The sequence below is a fragment of the Macrotis lagotis genome, chromosome X (genome assembly GCF_037893015.1).
Source record: "Macrotis lagotis isolate mMagLag1 chromosome X, bilby.v1.9.chrom.fasta, whole genome shotgun sequence".
Lineage (NCBI taxonomy): Eukaryota > Metazoa > Chordata > Mammalia > Peramelemorphia > Peramelidae > Macrotis > Macrotis lagotis.
Window position 1 is genome coordinate 682,031,772 of NC_133666.1, and position 17,509 is coordinate 682,049,280.

Here is a 17,509-nt window from a genome sequence, read left to right on the forward strand (position 1 = left end):
TCCCCACTGCTCGGTTTGATGAAAGCTCAGCAGAGAAACCAGCTCTTGGCTCTGATAATCTACATGGCAAGAAGCTTCTCTTCAATTCAGTAAGACCTAGGATATCAGCACAGGGGAGAGGGAAGGGACGGGGTCAGAGGTTAGTGTCTGCTTCCATGGTCAAGACAGCTGGGCCCCCAGGGAAAAAGAGAGCAACTGGTCTGCCTCATTCTAAAAGTTACTGGGGCAACATCTGGAGAAAGGACAGAGCTGTCAGCATCAAGATTAAATCAAAGCCTTTATTAAACGTTTGTCCTTTAAACAGCCTGCATCTAACCCCCCTCCCCCGACTCACACTTGTTAATTGCTAAGGCTATTTAAATACGGCTTCAGTCTGCTTGGAGCGCTGGGCCAGTCACAAGCAGCACTGCGGGAAAAAGCCAACCCCTATGCCCGGAGCCCCCCACCTCCCCTGGCCTGCTAGGCCAGGCTACTGGGGAGGGGGGTTGAGGGAAGGCCATTCTCAGTTGCATGTGGGTCTGATTAAGGCTTTGGCTGTGGTCTGTTTAGATAGTAAAATATTCTCTGGGAACCCTGTCTCCTATGCCCCAGTCAAATGAACATTTTCAAAAATGAAAACACTGAGAATTAATGCAGAGTCGAAAGGCTGGGGCCACACTCAGCTTGGTGGGCTGGGGGTCACGTCAGAATGGTGTCATCGATCTGCTCCACAGAGTCTGCCTGGTTGGCCAGCTTCTTCAGAGACCTTCGGCAACCCTCATTCAGCAGCTCCAGGCTGGCCACATCCAGGATCTTGGAGACAGACTATTAGGATGGAAAAGAGAGGAGATCCATAGGAAACACAGACCAGCTAAAATTTCACCAAACACAGCCTCAGTAGTCATGTTAGCAACAGAGGCCCTGCCTGTGGGTAACAGGAAAAACCAGAGAACCCAGCAGATCTGGATGGCCCCAAATCAAAGAGCCTGCACCCCTTTACACTCACTCTCCCTGTCACTATCCCCACAATTAGTATTAGCAAATGCAAAGGTGAGGGAGAAATACAAGGGTTCGGGCCTGCTGGTGAATGCAAGGCAGACAAATGCTGAGACCTAAACCTGAAAGGAGCCTACTCCCAGGCTGCCTCTAACAACCCTCCACAGCAATGAGCAAAGCCATGGGGGGAGGGGGGTGTATATGAGCATATGTGTGTGTGTGTGTGTGTGTGTGTGTGTGTGTGTGTCTGTGTGTCTGTGTGTTGGGGGACCCTCAGTTATGAACAGGGAATGAGAAGTGGAAAAAGCAGCCCCCAGAGGCCAAGTGTATCACCCCTCTGACCTGCAGCACATCCTCGCCCTCTCTCATCTTGAGGAGATTGACAATGGCCTGGTCGCTATAGGCCCTCACGCTGGTGTTCTTGTCCTTAGTGTTATCCAAAAGGGCCTTTAGAATAGGTTTGATGACTTGAGGATCCAGTGAGGGCAAGTGGTCTTTGTTAGCCCACCAGATCATCTTCTCAGCTACCAGCTTGATGTCACTGGATGGATTCTGCAAACACTGTTGAGGAGGAAGGGGAAGAGACCACAAGCAGAACTACAGTTAAGCATGGCACAGGGTGGGAGAAGGGGGAAGTGGACTAAAGTCCTTCTCAGACCTGCTTCGCTTCCATTCCCCATTCTGTTGGGCTGCCTCTTTCAAATGCTTGCTCCTCCAGGGGCCATGTCTCCAGTCCACCCCCTTAGGCCATGGCAAGGTCTCAACCACAGCCATGATGCTGAAGGGAAGGACGGCAAAGGGAAGGATGGCAGAGTCCACAAGCTCCAGCAGCCCCAACTCCCACTCACCTTAATGAAGAGGCTGGTGAGCTTGCCTGGTAAGTTGCCCCCTTCTGATTCGATGTGATACTTCATCAGAAAGCCCATGCCCCGGATGCCACTCACTGCAATGGGGATCTGTAGGAACACAGAGAGAATGGGCTTCTGTGGGTTTCCAGCACTGCTCGCCCTGACTGAGCCCTTCCCCTTTGCTGTAAAGGGCTTCCCAGCCCAGGAAGGGTATCACTGTCAACAGCGCTGAAGAGCCTGGACCAGACAGCATGAAATGCCAGGGCTGGGACTCTAAATCCTTCCCTTTACAGCCCAGCTAAGAGACAGGAAGTGTCCAGAATCAGACAAAATTTGGGTTCCATTCCACCTCTGACACTCAGCAGGCATCCACTTCCCCAACCACTGGGTGCCTCATCTATAAAATGAGGACAGCCCCTATGGCCCCACCTTGCAAGGTAACATAAAACCAACAGAGCATGACTAAAATGTCAGACACCAGGTATCACACCCCAGGTCCCAGAACGACTAAGGGACTGTGCAGGGAGGAGCCGCCAATCTTATCCCCCAGGGAGCACCCCAGACCCCCAAGGCTTCAGGATCTGGGGTAAGGGCTCACCCACCCCTCTGCTCACCCTGTCTGCAGTGGCATTGCTGAGAATCATCTCCTGCACCCCAGGGCTATATCTGGCTGTACACAGTCGGTCTGGACACACGTTCACAGCCACAGAAAGGGCCAGGCTCCGCCCATGCCGCACCATCCAGTCAATTCCAGACACATCCGCTAAAAGGAACAAGACGACCCGAGTCAGCCGCTGGGGAAGGGCCCAAGCCTGGCTGGCAGGGAGGTACAATGCCACCATTCTGGGCTCAGACCTACCTAGCAGGTGCTGCTGGAGCACAGCATTCAGCTCCTCCTCAGTCAAAAAGGCACACAGCTCCCCAAGGCAGCCAGCAGAGGCCATCCTCGTGGCATCCTGTGGGAATGGATAGAGAGGCCATGTGAGGGCAGGCGGGCAGCAGGAAGTCGGGTGCTGCCCCTGTCTACCCCATGACCCTGAGGCCAGACAGGAGCGGAGCTCAAACAGTACACCCTCCACACTAGATTTCATTAATGTGCTGGGGATGGGGATGTATGGGGGGGAGGGGGAATTGTGAACATCTTCACACTAGCAGAGAAGGCCTTTATTTACAGAGCACTTTTCTGTGGTGGAGTCTCAGTGGGCCGTTTATTATCTCCACAACCTAACAAGGAGGCAAAAGACAGGGTTGAGATTCAGATAAGGAAAGTAACCAAGAAGTCCATGACCTGCCCAAGAGAAGAGATCTGGACTGGGCACCCTCTTCCTGTCCTAAAAGATAGTCCAAAACTGCCACCTCCACACCAAGGCAAGGGGACCCAAGGGTGGCCCTTCCCTACTCCCAAGCAAAGCAGATGAAGATAAACACAATCATTCCTGCAATGTTCCGCTATACCAGGATTAGTCTTCTAAATGACAGGCTCCTTGCTGCCTTGCCAGGAGCACCCAAAGCAGGGCTTTGGGCAGGTCAGCTGCAACCACAGCAGGAGAATGGCCATTTAAGCCCGGGGCTTTATTTGGAGGGAGAGGATGAATGAGAACAGGCTAAAACAGCTGAGCAGAAGCTGGGGAATAAATCTGCCCCAACAGAGCCAGAATGAGGCCACTGAAGTGTGAATGGAAGCACAGACAGATGAGCCAGGCTGCAGGAAGGCACGTATCTCCCCTGCCCTCCGTGGAGAGGAACAGCTTGACCCCTCACTCACTCACTAACAGAGTGCTAAGGGAACCAGTCCATCACCCGAGCACTATCTCCACCCCTGGGTGGGGGAGGCAAAACTGCCAAGGCAGGTGTGTGGGGTCTGCCTAAGAATCCTTCATTCATTCACTGAACAGTAGCAGCTACAGGGTTTGGAGCGCTCCTGGGAGAGCTACCCAGTCCCTGCCCTCATGCAGCTTATAGTCTCGTAGGAGAAGATGCCAACACAGATGACACTGCCTGACCATATCAGATGGTTACAAAAACAGTGGTATGGGAAGGATGCAGAGAACAGTCCTAATGAAGCACGGTACGCATGAGTCTCTCAAAAATCCAAAGTGAAAATGACCCAGCATCTGGGTCTGAGCTGGGTCCAGAAGTCTACCCCCGCCATTCCTGACTTGTACTGATCCAATCAGTTTCCATATCCTGTCTTCCTAGGGTGAGGGTGTCTGCCCCACCTCTGAGAGCCACCCAAACCCGAGGCTCCCTTCTTCCCATACCAGCCAGACAGCATCCCCACACCTAAGGAAAGGATGTGGCCCTACAACAGACTCCATTTGAGGCAAAGTGTCTGGGAAACAAAAACATGATTTCTGAAGCTGTAATAGACACTAATTAAGCAACTGCAACCCCTGATGGGCCCAGACATCGGCAGGAACATGTAAACATCATCACCAAGCAAAGGCGCCATCTTTGGAAGGGCTCCCCTTCCTGAGTTCACACACACTGCGGCTGATGGACGGCTTAGGTGCATGTGTGAGAGGGAGAGAGAAAGAATGAGAAGAGCAGAGGGTGGGAGAGGTCATCTTACAAAGGAAGCCAGCCCTTTCAAGGGCCCAGCACAGTGCTGCTCCAGAGTCCTCTGACCCAAGTGGAATAACTTCCATTCCCCAATGATACTCACTGAAAGAATGGAAAAGAAGACAAAAGAAGAGAATAGATTCCCTCCAAAAACCAAAGGTTAGGCACTAGGGTGGCCAGGAGCCCTGGGGCTGCAGCAGTACCTCGTCGTGTCCCAGCATGCCCAGCAGGACGGTGGTGATGCTCTTCCGGATGACTGTGTCCACTTTGCCCCCTGCTCCCTGGGTCACAAACCTCAGGGCTTGCAGCATGGTGTCCCTACAAAACAACACTCCATTTTAAAGCCCGGCTTTCCCCATCTGGGGTTCTCCCTGCTCACGGGGACTTCTTGGCCATGACATGCCCCCCCTTGGGAGGAGTTCTTTCTGGACACCCAGAAAGACCAGACACGCAGCCCTTTCAGGAAACTATGTCCCGAGAAAGCAGGCTTCTGCCAGCCTCTAACAATGCCCTGTGCCAAGGGGAGCAGCCAAACCAGGTGGGAGTTACTGAGAAGCCAGTGCAAATAAATGCACTCAGTGCAAACAAATGATGTTCTAATATTGTCCCTGGGCAGGTGCCTTATTGCTCTGTCTCACCAGGCCCGGCCCTGCCCCACCTGGTGCCTTCCTCTCTCCCATCTCACCGGATACCAGAGTCCTCGGTGGAGCGGATTCCATTCAGCAGCTCAGTGAAGAGGGGGTCCACCTTGATGTGGATGGCAATGAGCTTGCCCAAGGCATCAGCAGCTTTCAGACGCACGGCTCGGTTGGAGTCCTGGAGCGCTTTGGTGAAAGTCGTCTGCAGCTGAGGCAGGAAGGGCTTCAGAGCAATGCCAACCTGCATAAGACACACAGCCTCAACAACAGACTCTGGCCGGGCCCAGGCACAGCCTTCCAAAGGAGAATGGAAAGGGCCAAAAGAATCATGAGAAGTGAGGCTTCTTGTTCACCTGGTTATGGATCCCCCCCACCCTCCTTTTATTTATCCAAGATAAAAAAGTCCATGGATTCAGAGATGTGAACACACGGACAAACATTAAATGTGCAGTGTCAAACAGCGGCTTCTCCTTCGTCCTGCTCTGTTCTGGCCAAGTCTCCTGGTCATCATACACATAAGGCAACGACACATCCGTGTACCATATTTGGTCCTCTCCACTGGGGGTCAGTAAAGGACTTGCCCCAATGTTCTCCCTGGGCCATCCTTTAAGGTGTGAGTGGGCAGAAGGGGAGAGCTGCTCCGGAGGTGATACTGGGCCGGGGGTCCTGCTTGCCACTGACCTTAGCCAGGAGGAGGCTCAGGGTCTCCAGCAGGGCCACCTTCACATTCCAGCTAAAGCGATCTCCCAGGATGCGAATCAGAGGGCCGGTGATGCTGACCACAGAGGGTTTCAGGGCATCAGAAGAGGTCAGGCGGATCACCAAGCCCAGGGCTCTGGCCGCTTCTTCTTTCTGCTCTGGGTTGCCAGTCAAGACTCCCTCCCGGAGCACAGGCAGGATTGAGGTCACTCCCTAACAACAGGAGGATACCTGAGTCAGAGGGCTTAGAAAGGAGTCCACCCACCAGCAGCTCCTAGCGGCCTTCCTGCCTAAAACATGGACACCGAAATCAGTGGACCCAGGGCATTCATTCTGACGAGGAATGCTGGCTCCTACGGGACACCTACCAGGGTGGCCCTACCTCTGCAGAACCTCAAAACTCCCCTCCCCCCTGGCTTCTCTGTTTCATGGCTTCCACAGACCATCGCCTCAAAGCAGGAACCTCTTGAACCCACCTGGCCAGCCTTCACCCGCCCGGAGCACCTGCCACATCTCCACCTCCGCTGCAGCTGCACAGCCAACTGGCAGCTTAAACTCAACAAACCCACCACTTTGTCCCAAACCCTCCTGTCTCCTCCCAACTTCCCTCTGACCATGGAGGTCGTCCAAGTCCTGACCCCGCAGTCTCACTTCAACAGCCAGTCAACTGCCCTCTCTAGGCCAAGCACTTCACCCAACAGCTGATCCTTACCACAGGCCTGGGCCGTGGCTGCCCACTCTGAGGCAGTTGGAGGCTAAGAGACTTGCCCAGGGTCACACGGCCAGTCAGTGTCAGAGGGCAGCTGAATTTGAACTCAGGTCTTCCTGACCCCAGGCCCGGTGGAGTATCCACTGGGTCACCTCACCAACCCTTGACATTCTTCTTTCTCAGAAAAATGAACCCCTCCCCCTTCTCTCCAGCCCCCCCCCCCCCAGCCCTGAGACTGAGCCAATAAACCTTCTGCCCACCCACCCCCCCTGCCCCTAGCCCCTGGCTCCCCACTGGGCCCAACCAGCCCTTCGCATGAGTCTCCCCTTCCCTTCCAAATGACACACGGCTACCTCTCCAAGGCCCTGGCCTCCAATTAAACTCTCCTCCTGCCATTCCCAGGCTTGAGGTCTTTGCAGAGGCCGGGCCCCTGTGCCTGCTTCTCCCCCTCTTAGAACCCTCCCCCACATCCCCCACTCCTAGCCAGACTCGGCTCAAATAACCCTTCCTGTGAGGATCTGTCTGGATACCATCAGTTATTGGTAGCATTGCCCCTGTCTAAATCACAGCGAATTTATTTACCTGGGAACATGCTCAAGAACCCCACAACAATGTAAGGCCACGAGGGCAGGGGCCCTCTCTTCTTTGTTTGTCTAGCATCTACCTGAGCATCCTGAGCACAGCAGGGATCTGAGTAACTCAGGTCACTTTTGACCCTCAGTTTCCTCTTTATAAGATGGTGATAACACCACCATGGCCCCCCTACAAGATACCTTTTAAAACGATTTGCAAACCAGAAAGTATATCATCAACAGATGCTACTGTTTATCATCTGCCCATCACTAGAGGAAGCCAGATAACCACCTGGGGCCCTCATCTGATCTGCCAGGCAGAGCAGGGTGCAGCAGGGCGCCTGGCCCTGCAGGCTGACAAAAGGGTCTTCTGGGGTGATGGGCCAGGCCAGGAAGAAGGTTGCAAGATTCCTGGGGCCCAGACCCTGGTTCAGGTGCTCCTCTGGGGGGATGAGGATGCCCTCTGTTCAGCACTCCTCTGGGGGGCCAGGGGACCATACTTTACCTTCTTGGGAATGCAGAATCCTGGCACATGCTCTCCCTTGGCCTCATTGCCCACCATGCGGATGTCTCTGTGCAGATCCTCGATGAGTGCCAGCTGGTTCCCTGCATCCAGCTTCTAAAGAAATCCAGGGAAAGCAGAAATGGGTGGGTCAGAATGCTCCAGAAGTGAGCTGCTGCTGACTGGATTTACTTGATGTTCACAAGATCTAATGACTGCCCTCCAAGGCTACTCTTAAGAGTCAATGAGGGCTTGTCAGTGAATGAATGAACGACAACAGCTAATCCTGGGGCTTCAGGCACAGTAGCCCGCCCACCTTGGTGATGGCATTCAGGGCATCCCAGCTCTCATCCAGGACCACACTGTTGGAGTCATTGAAGAGGCGAATCAGGCCTGAGACGAGACCGCGCAGGTGACCCGTGTAATCTGCCTTCGACTTGGAGCAATAGATGTTGAGGATGATGGCGGCTGCTTGCCTCATGCCCACCTCTGGGCTGCGCGTGGCTTCCAGAAGGTCCTCGATGATGATCCTGTGGCCAGTATCGTCATCCACTGACAAGATGACTGCCTGACAGTTTGCCATCTCCTAAAGCCAGAAGGAGAGGACAGTGAAGACAGCAGCCTCCAGATCAACAGTCCAGCTGTCCCAGACCCACAGTTGCCCCAACCCTTTACCTGGGCCTCCTCACTGGTACCCAGCTTCTCCTTCAGGGCTGACATGACAGCCGGCAGGATCACCCCGAGATGCCGGGTCAGAGCGTCACCAGCCACAGAAGAAAGGAAGGCCAGCACACGGGTGTTGATGGGGGGAGTTGTCAGCTAGGGTGAGGGAGGAAAACCAACAACTGCCTCATGGAAGGGACTTTCCCCAGGCCTATCTGAGCCCCCCCACAGAAGCCCCAGGGAGACTCCCTCCTCCCCACATGTGGTGGCATGGCAGGGCTACCACAGACAACCTGCCCAGGGGACATACTTTGGGCACCAAGTAGGGCAGCACCACTCGACTTTTGACAGCCATGACCTGCTTCAGACCATCCAGGGCAAATTCTGACATCTCTTCATCATCCTGAGGAAAGAGGCGAGATAGGCCTTGGGCTGCACCACTCCACCCCCTTGGACATTGCAATGCTCCCTTTTCATTTATCCACCCGCAGAGGGATGTGCCCACACAGGCATACATGTGCGTATACACACACGTACACACACACACACACACACACACACACACACGTACAAAACACATCAAGAACCCAGAGAGCCGACTCACCAGTTGCTTCAGCAGGAAGGGCAAGATGTCCTCAAGAGCCTGGTAACCGATGGTGGAGTGGAGCTGCTCGAAGGTCTTGGCGGCCGCCTCCCGGACCTCCTCCAAGGGGTCACACAGGGCCTTCCTGGCTGTGGGCACCAGGGACTCAGAGAAGAACAGCACCTGCCCCAGAATCAAGTGCACAGGAGCTGGGTCAGTCAAGACTGGGCAATCCCAAAGGCCAGGACAGAGCGGGACCCCAGAGCTGGGGATGGGGCTGAGAGGGAGGAGTTCCAAGGGACTAGGGGGTCCACCCCAAAACCCTGAGAATGAGACTTGTCTCCATCAGAAGTGGCACAAGATGGGAGCATCACGAGACAAGAAGTCAGGGCCCAGGGTGCCAATCCCTGCTCTCACCCAGAGCAACTTGTCCTCTGCGCTCAGAACCTTGGATGAACTTACACTGATTAAGCACCTACTGTATACTAGTCATTGTGTGTATCATCTCATTTGATCTTCACAACAACCCTCCAGGCAGACACTATCAGGACTCCCTTGTTACATGTGAGGAAAGAGGGAGGCAGAGGTACGGTGACTGGCCCAGTGTTCTGTGCTTGTGGCAGCCCCAAAGGGCTCTGAACTGTGGGCCAAGCAGGTTTGCTGCTCCCCATCACCATCATCTCCGGAGGGGCCCCGGCAGCCTCTCCAACACTCCCACAAGGGCTTCGCCAGCCTCTCCCAGTGGTTGCTCAGAGCCTATCGCAATGTCATGGACTCCTCCTTCCATAGAGCTAGGGACAGCCCTTCAGAGCCCCAAGGCAGTCAGGAGAACCCCAACTTCTCTTTCCTGTGTTAAACATTGCCAAGTTCCATCCACTAACTCCTCCAGTGGCATGTTCCCAAAGTCCTTCCGCATCCTGGCTGCCCTCCAGATTCTATGCTCTGCCCATTCTCTGCCTCTTCTGCTGGGCCACTCTCCCTTTCCCTCCAGTTTAGCAATGCCAAGACCTGGACACCCATGCTTAAACTCTCTCTAAGCAGGACCACCAGCTGCCTCTGGGCACACCATGGAGGTCTCCAAAGGGAGCCTCTTTGGCCACCAGACCACATTGGTGACATCTACTGAGTCCACCAAGACCCCAGATAAAGGACTTGCTTGCTAGTCAAGCCTGCAGCCAGGCAGGAGGGACGCCAGAAAGGCAAGGTCCATTTCTGAGCTGACACCTCACTTCATTGGGACCACGCTGGTCTCAATTTTAGATGAGATGTATTCCTAACTAACCCCCCAGAACCTGTCTTAGAAGAAAGATCAGGAAGTTCTCTCCATTCCTTGAAAACAGTTCTTGTGGAAATACCCATCCCTAAGGACAGAAACATCCCTGCAGTTCTGGCAAGCTGGCAGGGTGACAGGGCACACTCACGGCATCCCTGCTGGTGGACTTCATGATCTCGCTGAGTCCCACGCACACACCCTGCCTTTCATCGCTCTTCTCAGATCTCAGGCCTTCCTCCAGGATTGGGATGATCTCTGGCAGGATTTTTTCCCCCAGCTTCCGGACAAGATCCCCCAGTGTCCGTGCGGCAATCTACCAGAAGAAATCCGAGAAATCTTTCTGCAAAGCCCTTAATGATGCATCCTAGAACCCCATGAGGCCAACCTGAGAGGAAAATTCAACCTAGAAAATGTTATCTATCTCCTCCATTTAACGTTTCAGACACTCTCCTACCTCAGTGTCTTCAGGGCATATACAAAATGATAAGCACAAATAAAATTCTCTCTAGGATTCTGACCCACCCAGAGAGACCCCAGCAAGAGCCACTACTAGTGAATGGACATAGACTTCCACAGGCTACAGTCATGAGCTGATTCCCTTTGATTGGAAAACCCAAGGCCTATCAGTATGCTTTGACTTAAGGGAAACGGGGACTGGAAAGGATGTTTGGAGGAAAAAAACTCCCCACACAGCCCATGTTCCAAACTCAACCATGAATTTCCATGCCTGGGGATGGAGGCTGGAAACCAGAATTCAGAAGAAGGGCATCTTCAATTTAAGTGACTGACCCAACAAGACAAGAGCCCCCAGTGCAGCCCCTTCTTGAACCTCCAGCATAGAAATTCTCTCCCATGGACTGATCCCTTGCAAACTTAGACTTCAGAGGCTGCCTAATCCAACCCCATCATCTCATAGACAAGGTAGTTCAGGTCAGACAGGCCAAGGGCCTGTTCTAAGGTCACAACAGAGCCAGGCCATGGACCAGGGGAAGCTCTTACCGTTCGCTTATCTGCACAAGTGCTAGCCAGGAAGCCCAGCAGAAGGCCAAAGAGGGTGGGCAGGATCTCTCGAAGGGTGCGGGGGGTGTTGGAGACCACAATCTTCCAGACGTGTAGAGACGCCTGTCGCACAACCAGCTGAGTATCAGAGCGTCCCATGTACAGACCAGCCAACACACGGTTCCGCCGCTCCACTCCCAGGGCACTGATGATGGCCTAAAACCAACCAAGGGAAAAGGAGAAGAAAAAATAGGAATTTGTGAAATTTCCACATCCCAATGGAGATCAGGGAGATCACACTCCCTCCATCAAAGACGTCACCTTATTGGACTGGGCCGTGCCAAAGTTGTCATCTTCAGAGGCTGTTTCTGTGGTCATTTTACCTGTGACCCCTGAGATGTGGAACAGAAGGTCTCCTAGGAGCTGCACGGAGCTGAACCTATGGAGGATGGAGAGTGGAATCACACACAAGCAACAAATCAGTTCCATTCAAAATGATGCACTGACAGGAAGCAGGACTTCCAAGAGGAGCTGTCATCTATGCAACCCCCACTTCAGACCCTTCCAACTAGGTGGGCAGTACCAGGCCTAGCCCCATCCTACAGATAATGGGCCAAAATCAATGTGCTGGGCTAAGCAGTGAGATGCAAAGATAAAAATGTAACGGCCCTGCCTCCACAGCTTACATTCAGACATGGCCAGGATGAGGCAGAGGTATGGCTGTGAAAGCGCAGCAATGGGAAGGACCAGGGCTTGGTGAAACACCAAAAACACAAACTCATGACATCCGAAGACTCATGCCCCAGCATTAGGGGTAAGGCTGAAGGGCCCGAGGCTCTGCTGGGTCAATGCCAGAGCCCTGCCAGAGGCCAGAGACAAAGTCACCTTATCCTCCAGAGGTCATCAAAGAGGCCTTGCTCCAGCTGAGGCAGCAGCAGCGCGATGGCCGTCTCTGCATACATGGAGATAATCCTCTGTCCTGCCCGCAGGGCAGTGTCTCGCACAAACTCATTCTCATCTGCAAGAGCCTGCAAAGAACCAGCTCTTCAGCCAGAACCAGATCTCCCCAGAGGTGGCACAGAAGCTCCAGAATCATGCGGGGGTCTTTAAAATTGTTTGACAGTCTGGTCCCTCCCTCTGTGCCTGCTCCCTTCAAGGCAGGCCCCTACCTTGAGGATGCAGGGAATGATGGGCCCCACATAAGGGGTGAACTTGTCTCCAAAGGTGATAGGCAGGTAGTTGAACATCATGATGTAGCCATCGCGAACATGGGGTGCGATGTCCACTTTACTGGCTGTAGCCACGATCTCTGGCATCAGTTTCTCCAGCTTCTCGACTCCCAAACCAGCCATGACCTCTGCCAAGCCTACAATGCAAGTGCAAATTGATGGCCTCTCTCCTCACCTGGGAAGCAGCGAGAACCCATCTTGGTGAGAAATGGCCAAAGGATATGAACAGAGTTATCGGAACAAGAACAAGTGGAAAACTTTGTTCTAGATCACTCAAAATCAGAGAAAGAAAAATCGAAACCATCCAGAAAATTGACAAAAATGACAAAGGATAGAAATAGTCAATGTTGGAGGAAGTGTAGGAAGCAGGCACACAAATACACCAATGGGAGAGTAGTGAACTGTTCTGGAAGGAAATTTGGAATCAGACTAAGGAGGTGATTAAAATATGTCCTTCCTTTGGCCCCTCATTCCCAGTGCTAATTAGATCTCCCAAGAAGACCAAAGCTCCCTGTATGCCCTTTGTGGTCTCAAAGAGAGAAGTGAAAGCCATCACTGCAAATGGAGTATTACTGGTCTGGGAGTCAGAGTGGGCACGAATTCAGAGGAGCACCAGAAAACAGTGGACCTGAGGCAGGGAAGCCAGTGGAACCAAGAAACCAGTATGACCTAGCAATGCAAACCCAGTGGGGGGAGAATGAAACTGGACAATAGGTACTTCTAATGATAAGCATGACAAAGGTGGGGATGTGGGAACACGCCACACCCCATCTTTGCAGAGCTGGGGGCTTTGGGATGCCCTAGCTTGTTTTCTGAACTGCTTTTTCTCTGTTGTTTTAAAATTCTTTATGACAAGGGATGGCTTCCTCAGGGAGGGGAAGAGATATATTTGCAAAAGGTGATCTATCTAAAATACACACTCCTCCCCTCCCCTCTCCCCACCCCACCTCCCAGAACCAGATTGCAGCCCTCCCCAGTCTTTGCTCACCTTGTGCGGCACCAGAGCGGTCCACTGAGCTCTGTTCGTATGTCAGGGTCTCCATCAGCCATGGTAGCAAATCCTCAAAGCACGACTCCCCCATGCCTTTCACCATGGCTCCCAAGGCCTTCGCCGACACTGTCCGAACCTACCCAGGAAGCAAGAGCTGTGCTGGGATTGGGATCCCAAGGCCCAGGATTCCATGCGGTGGCTGTGTTTCCCCAAGCAGAGCCACCAAAGCGGCTCCTCAGGTTCCAACCACAAAGCCTGCTCCCTGGGGGCCAGACATGAGGCTAGGCACAGGAAGACCAAGACCAGGTGGGGCCTTCAAGGCACTTCCATTCCATCATTTACAACAAATTTTAGAGAAATGTCTTTGTTCCAAAATAAACAATCCCAGAAACTTACCTCAGGCACCGGGTCCAAGAGAGAGGCTTTCAGTCCGGGGGTCACACTAGGCAAGTAAGGAGCCAAGTCCTACAACACAAGGCAAAGAGAGGGGCTGGGGCAGGCTCTGGACACCAACTTGTGATGAAGTCCCTTTGGCCTTCCCTGCTGCTCTACGGGCTGATGCGGAAAAACTCCAGGGTTCTCAGATCAGCAGAGAAGAAGAGGGAGGGAGGAGCTGGGGAGAAAGCTGCCAGGAACCCCCACCTGCCACAAGCAAGACTCTTCAGAGATCCTGGGTCTTCTAGACAAGAAATATCTTTCTTTTGTGCCAACCAGCCACTGCTGGCTACAGTTTTAACTTCTTCGGCTCCCTCACAGTCGGGAAGAACAGGCTGGAAAATCTGGTTCAAATCCTTCCTCGGGCACTTCCTGAGTGTCCCCAAGCAGGTCACTTAACCTCATTGGACCCCATTTTCATCCTCTATAAAACCAGGGAGTCCTAAAGACCTCCGGATCAGGTGCCTATCTGGGATCTTCTCCATATAGGAGGCCTCTGAGCCTCCCAAGCTTCTGGTGCCTTTCTGCATCATAATATTCAGCAGCTCCTTCCACAGAAACAGAATCTCAGTAGGATGGAGGGAGAGTAGACAGGTCCATGGGCAGCCTGGGCCGAATCGGGCCTCAGCACCCACAGCCTGTACAACTAGAAAAGGCTCTAGTCATCCTGGTTCCCAATGGAAGATTATAAGCACCTTTATCTATTCCAAGGGAGTATTTTAAAGACAAACCACACGGATCATTCCAAAACCTTGGCTTTCCTTCTCAATCCTGAACTGAGATAATTCCTTCTCAATCCTGAACTGAGATAACTTCTGGTGATGCTGGAAGGTTCCTGACCAACCCACTGCTTCCCATGCCCATTTCCTCCCCTCCTCCTGTCCCTTCCCAGTACAAGGATCTGCTTCCCACATCCAAATAAAGCAAGAGACAGAAAGCTCATGGCCTGCCCATCCTAAGCGGGCCACACCCTGGCCAGGCCTCACCTTCTGGTCAGTCAGGGAGTACATGTTGCCAATGATCTGAGCAGCCATCTTCCGGGTGTCAGTGGACCGGTCCTGAAAGGCCCTTTGGACAATGGGCATGATGAGAGCCAATGAAGGGGCATCGATGAAATGGACAAATTTGGTGTCCAGCAGGGTCTGCAGGCACTGCTGCGTCTTCCTGGAGGGATCCGTCAAGGCATCCAGGAGGACTGGGGCAATAGCTACAGGTTCAGAAATAAGAGATGTGTCCACCAAGGATAACCCATAGACTCCAAAAGTTCCCCTAAGCACCCAGCTGGTGCAGTTGGCTTGGCACCACTCAGAGCTCTGCTAGTCTGGTCCCTGTTGATGGAGCAGGAACAAGGAGAGAGGTGGCACCTGCTCAACTCTGCTATATGGAGAGGGTGTGACCTCTCTGCCAAGGATCCTGGGGGTCACTTCCAAGAGGCAGTGAATGGCCTGGGTCTGTGCTGCTGAGCCTTCTTTGGACAGACAGCTATGGCAGAGTAGCCCCTAACACCTAAACTGGGAACTAAGACAAAACACTGAGAAGCCCAAAGCACTGAAGATCAAAACTGGAGCTGAGGGTGAGGGGAAGGGCCAGGTGCCTTTGAGAAATAGAAGAGGATGCCTCTCAGTTTTCATCCTAGTCCCTGACAACAAAGTGCAGTAGGTGAGCACACTGGCCCAGTGACCAGTGACTGCCTGGACACCAAGGTCACCCAGCAAGTTCTCCTTCCTTTCCACCAGAAGGAGGGAGACACCCCTCCTCTTCTTTTTTTTTTTTATTTTATTTCTTATTTATTTAAGGCAATGGGGGTTTGAGTGGCTTGTCTATGTGTCTGAGGCCAAATCTGAACTCAGTCCGCCTGACTCCAGGGCCGGTGCTCTATCCCCTGCACCACCTAGCTGCTCCTGCCACTCCTCTTCCTAGGGTCAGGTCAAAACTGGTCCTTGAGGTTCTTAGGATGTGACTTTGTTTCCATGGTGACGCCTTTGTCATCAAAGTCCTTCACTTCTCCTTACCTACTTCACTCTGCATCATTGCCTCAAAGCTTCCCAAGTTTCTCTGAATTCTTCTCATCCACTGTTTCTCGTGGGGAGGAGAATCACAAGCTCTAGTTTACTGAGCTTTTCCCCACCTACTGGACACTGTCTTACTCCTGGCTTTTTGCTCTCTAGTACCCTCCCTCCGACTCATTACTCCACACTAAGATGTTGGCTGAGGTTTCACTGTTTAAAAGTCTGTTTATTTCAATCTGAGTTCATCTTTCTGAGTTCTCCATAGACTTTCATGAACAGGCTCCACATGTGGCTGTGGGAAGATGACTTGAAGTCCGAACAATGAATGGGTTGAACTGGAAACCTCAAATTTCCCTACTTGCTTTAAGACTTGATGAGACCAGAAGGATGCCCTGAGATGAAGTAGCAGCAAGAAGTTCAATGAGTGTCCCATCCCCAACAACTCCAAACAGGTCTAGAAAACCCAAGTCATTTTTCTAGGCCAAATCAGCATATGGAAGAGTAGAGAGGTGTGCTGCCCACTCCGGCCCACAGAGATCAGTACTGATCACAACAGGAAGAGGTCCGAGATCCAGCCCACACCCTGGTTCCCAGATCCAGGGAGGAATGAGAAGGGGACCTGTGCCTAGCAGGGGCATTTCAGGACAAGGAGTGGTTGTAGGCCCTAGAGGTTCAGGACCAAGTAAAGTTGGGTTGGCCCAGGACCCAGAGGCAGAACAGAAGTCTCAGTTTCATCTTTGAGCCCGGCCTCAAGCTGCAGCAGAATAAGCAGGGAGACCAAAGGGAAGTCTTACAGTTCTGTTGTTCTGAATCAAGAGGACTTTCTAGTGGGCTGAGAATAGCTGAACTCATCAGCAGTCAAACAGATCTCCCAAAAGGGCAATCCTTAGGTTTGCTTCAACCCACCTTGTAGGACAGATTGGGGATGCAAATGATCAGACTTTGCCCCAAATCAGACCACTCTGTGGGCACCAAAAGCTTGCAGGTCTCAGCCTAAGTTGTCTTGAAATCTTGGATTAACATAATACTTAATATTCTGAGAGCAGCTCCAAGGACCAGCTCATACATTCCCTCCAGAAATGCAAAAAGGCTGACCCTAGGGGCAGCTAAGTGGCATAGTGGATAAAGCACCGGCCCTGGAGTCAGGAGTACCTGGGTTCAAATCCCGTCTCAGACACTTAATAATCGCCTAGCTGTGTGGCCTTGGGCAAGCCACTTAACCCCATTTGCCTTGCAAAAACCTAAAAAAAAAAAAAAAAAAAAAAAGCTGACCCTAACAATAAATTCTTAAGTCAGAAAGTAGGCAGAAAGAATGAGTAAACAATAACAAAAAAAAAAAAATCATCATAAAAAGTTATTAAGGTGATGGGAACATTCAAAGCACAAATCCCATAAAAGAGAATGACTCCAAAACATCTTTTAAACAATGCCTCAAAAAAATAAACCACACACACACACACACACACACACAAAAACACCATAGTTTGGCCATTATTGCAACTAGGACTTAACTAGGACTTCTAGAAGAAATGACACAAGAACTTTTTTTTTCTTTTTTTTTTTTTAGTTTTTCAAGGCAATGGGGTTAAGTGGCTTGCCCAAGGCCACACAGCTAGGCGATTATTAAGTGTCTGAGACGGGATTTGAACCCAGGTACTCCTGACTCCAAGGCCGGTGCTTTATCCACTGCGCCACCTAGCTGCCCCCACAAGAACTTTTTAAAAAACGGTAAGATACTTTTACAAATGAAATGAAAGCATTAGAAGGAGAAAAATGGAAAACAAAGAGTTGTAAAAGAAAGAATTGGAAAAGAAATGAATAT

General features: G+C 52.1%; 1 protein-coding gene across 1 annotated transcript in view; it reads right to left on the reverse strand.

The window, feature by feature from the left end:
- Positions 1-258: 258 nt before the first annotated feature.
- The window catches only part of GCN1 (GCN1 activator of EIF2AK4), a 63,516-nt gene continuing 46,265 nt past the window's right edge, over positions 259-17,509 (reverse strand). Inside the window, exons 38-58 of the mRNA XM_074205992.1 lie at positions 14,665-14,885; positions 13,640-13,708; positions 13,241-13,379; positions 12,193-12,389; positions 11,909-12,051; positions 11,345-11,462; positions 11,024-11,239; positions 10,173-10,337; positions 8,773-8,934; positions 8,479-8,571; positions 8,181-8,324; positions 7,822-8,091; positions 7,509-7,622; positions 5,705-5,935; positions 5,071-5,264; positions 4,589-4,703; positions 2,683-2,779; positions 2,438-2,586; positions 1,824-1,931; positions 1,318-1,536; positions 259-804 (exon numbers count right to left, since the gene is read on the reverse strand). Of these exons, the coding sequence (XP_074062093.1) occupies positions 679-804; positions 1,318-1,536; positions 1,824-1,931; positions 2,438-2,586; positions 2,683-2,779; positions 4,589-4,703; positions 5,071-5,264; positions 5,705-5,935; positions 7,509-7,622; positions 7,822-8,091; positions 8,181-8,324; positions 8,479-8,571; positions 8,773-8,934; positions 10,173-10,337; positions 11,024-11,239; positions 11,345-11,462; positions 11,909-12,051; positions 12,193-12,389; positions 13,241-13,379; positions 13,640-13,708; positions 14,665-14,885 (3,290 nt within the window). The 3' untranslated portion in view covers positions 259-678. The remainder of the gene's footprint in view (positions 805-1,317; positions 1,537-1,823; positions 1,932-2,437; positions 2,587-2,682; positions 2,780-4,588; positions 4,704-5,070; positions 5,265-5,704; positions 5,936-7,508; positions 7,623-7,821; positions 8,092-8,180; positions 8,325-8,478; positions 8,572-8,772; positions 8,935-10,172; positions 10,338-11,023; positions 11,240-11,344; positions 11,463-11,908; positions 12,052-12,192; positions 12,390-13,240; positions 13,380-13,639; positions 13,709-14,664; positions 14,886-17,509) is intronic.